General features: G+C 48.5%; 1 protein-coding gene across 1 annotated transcript; it reads right to left on the bottom strand.

The window, feature by feature from the left end:
• Positions 1–849: 849 nt before the first annotated feature.
• LOC138897657 (uncharacterized) lies at positions 850–1,476 on the bottom strand. Its single transcript, XM_070183655.1, has one exon. It carries the CDS (start codon positions 1,474–1,476, stop codon positions 850–852), a length of 627 nt encoding a protein of 208 aa, XP_070039756.1.
• Between the last annotated feature and the right edge of the window lie 1,441 nt (positions 1,477–2,917).

The following is a 2,917-nucleotide window of genomic DNA, read 5'->3' as shown; positions in this document are numbered from 1 at the left end:
TGAAGCACTTATTAAGCAACTCCTGTAACTGCACCTTCAACTCCTTCAATTCAGGAGGAGCCATACGATATGGAGGAATAGAGATGGGCTGGGTGCCTGGCAACAAATCAATGCCAAAATCAATATCTTTGTCGGGCGGCATGCCCGGAAGATTAGCTGGAAACACATCTGGAAAGTCCCTCACTACTGGGACTGACTCAACTATAGGGGTATCAATACTGACATCTCTCACATAAGCTAGATACACGTCACACCCCTTCTCAACCATTCGTTGAGCTTTAAGAAATGAAATAACTCTGCTGGCAGTATACTCTAAGGTACCTCTCCACTCTAATCGTGGTAAACCTGGCATAGCCAGCGTCACGGTCTTAGCATGACAATCAAGAATAGCATAATGGGGCGACAACCAATCCATTCCCAAGATAACATCATATTCTACCATGCTAAGTAATAATAAATTGGCTCTGGTCTCAAAACCACTAAGAGCAATCAAACACGACCGATACACGCGGTCCACAACAAGAGAATCTCCGATAGGAGTAGACACATAAACAGGGGAACTCAAAGAATCTTGAGATACGCCCAAATACAGGGAACTCAAAGAATCTCCCTAGGAATATGTAGAGCATAGGTCAAATAATACCGGTGTATCTCTATGACAGACCAGAATAATACCTGTAATGACAGAGTCGGAAGCAACTGCCTATATACGAGCCGAAAGAGCATAATATCTGGCCTGGCCTCCCCCTCTAGGACGACCTCGACCTCCCCGACCTACACCTCGAGTGGCTGAGTAGGTGGGGCGGTAGCTGGTGCTGGAATCATAGCCTGAGGACCCGGTGGAGCACGTTATGCTTGAGAAGTATGTAGAGGTTCACCCCTCCTAAGTCTGGGGCAATCCCTCACCATATAGAGGGTGTCTCCATACTCAAAACAAGCTCTCGGAGGGTGTGACTGCTGTGACTGAATTGGGCCAGGTCTGCTAGACTGGCCGCTAAAAGCACGCTGAGTAGGAGGCGCACTAGCTATTGGCGGTGCATAATAAGGCTCCTGGGGCCTAGCAGGGGCTGGAACACTACTGACAATTGGAAGAGCTGAATGAACGGGGCGACTCACATAACCCCTACCATGTCGAACTGCAGCTGGGGCACGAGTACCACTGTAAGTGCTAGACTCTCGAGACCTCTTGGCCTCTCTCTCCTCTCTATACTGGGAAAGAATGCCCTCCAATCTCCTGGCAATACCCACAACCTGCTGGTAAGAAATATCCATCTCTAGCTCCCTGACCATACTAATCCTGATACTGGGGTGGAGTCCTTTAATAAACCGACGAACCCTCTCTCGAACTGTGGAAACTAATGCTGGTGCATGTCTTGCCAAATCACTGAAGCAAACTGCATACTCTGATACAGTCATAACACCCTGGCACAATTGCTCAAACTCTGCGTGCCATACGTCCCTGAGGCTCTGAGGCATATACTCTCTCTAAAACATGTCCGAGAACTGAGTCCATGTAAGTGAAGCTGCCTCATCCGGACTACTCAATTCATAAGCACGCCATCACTGATAGGCTGCTCCTCTAAGCTGGAAGGTGGTAAAAGAAACCTCACTCGACTCCGCTACACCCATAGTACGGAGAATACGGTGACACTCCTCCAGAAAACCCTGGTCATCCTCTGACGCCAATCCATTGAAGGTAGGAGGGTGGTACTTCTTGTACCTCTCAAGTCTGAGCTGCTCTGCCTCAAAAACTGTTGCCCCAACCTCGGGCTGAGCTGGAGCTATCGGCTGCATCAGTATAATCTCTGGAACCTGGTCGACCTGAAACCCGCTGCTCTGGAGTACCGGTGATGGGAGTCTGTGCTCCTCCCCTGGCCTGAGATGTGGCAGGAGCAAGTGGAATCAATCCAGCCTGAGCTAAGGTGCTGATCATGCTCAGAAACTGGGCTAAAGTCTCCTAGAGAGCTGGTGCAGCAATAGGCACCTCAGGTGCCTGCCATCCAGCTGGAGCTACTGGGGGCTCCTCTATAGTAGCTCGTGTGGGTGCTTTGGGTGCACCGCGTGGACGTCCTCGGCCGCTACCTCGGCCCCGGCCTCTCGCGGCTCTATCAGGGGGTGCTGGTGCCTGGTCATCAGATCTACCTATATGTGTCCTCACCATCTGTGAGAGAATAGAATACAGCAATTTAGAATTTTTTTTTTTGATGTCAACAAATTTCGCACGACGGGGAATCGAAGAAGTATAATTTTTCCTAACAGTTCCATAGCCACCCGAAGATAAGTACAGACGTCTTCGTACCGATCCACGAGACTCTAATAAACCTGCTTGTGACTCACGACACCTATGAACCTAGAGCTCTGATACCAACTTGTCACGACCCAAACACCCTCCGCATAACATCGTAACGACACCTAATCTCTACGACTGGGTAAGCCTAACAAATTGGGGAAATAACAGTACAAAAGTAAAAATTATCAACTAACTGCAATAGATACTGAATAACCAATAACAATGCCGCTCGGCATGTACAACAATCAAAATGCTAGACGTACACAGCTTCCCAAAACCCGAAACATCATGAGTCATAAGCTATAGAAGGAAAACTAGTATCTCTATACACCAGAGTCTAATAAAAGAAGTACGGAAGGTAAATGACATAGGATAGAATAGAGGGGGACTCCGAGGTCTGCGGACGCGGAAGATGTACCTTGAAGTCTTCGTAAAGCAGCAAGCTCTCTCAGCTAGTTGCGGGGCTGATAAGAAGTACCTGGATCTGCACACAAAACATGTGTAGAAGAGTAGCATGAGTACACCACAATGGTACCCAGTAAGTGCCAAGCCTAACCTCGGTAGAGTAGTGACGAGGTCAGGTCCGGGCCCTACTGGGATCTAATAACAAGACAGATGATACAATAA

Source organism: Nicotiana tomentosiformis, chromosome 8, assembly GCF_000390325.3.
Source record: "Nicotiana tomentosiformis chromosome 8, ASM39032v3, whole genome shotgun sequence".
Lineage (NCBI taxonomy): Eukaryota > Viridiplantae > Streptophyta > Magnoliopsida > Solanales > Solanaceae > Nicotiana > Nicotiana tomentosiformis.
The sequence above is the reverse complement of the archived record's forward strand: the minus strand, read 5'-3'. Positions and strand labels throughout refer to the sequence as shown.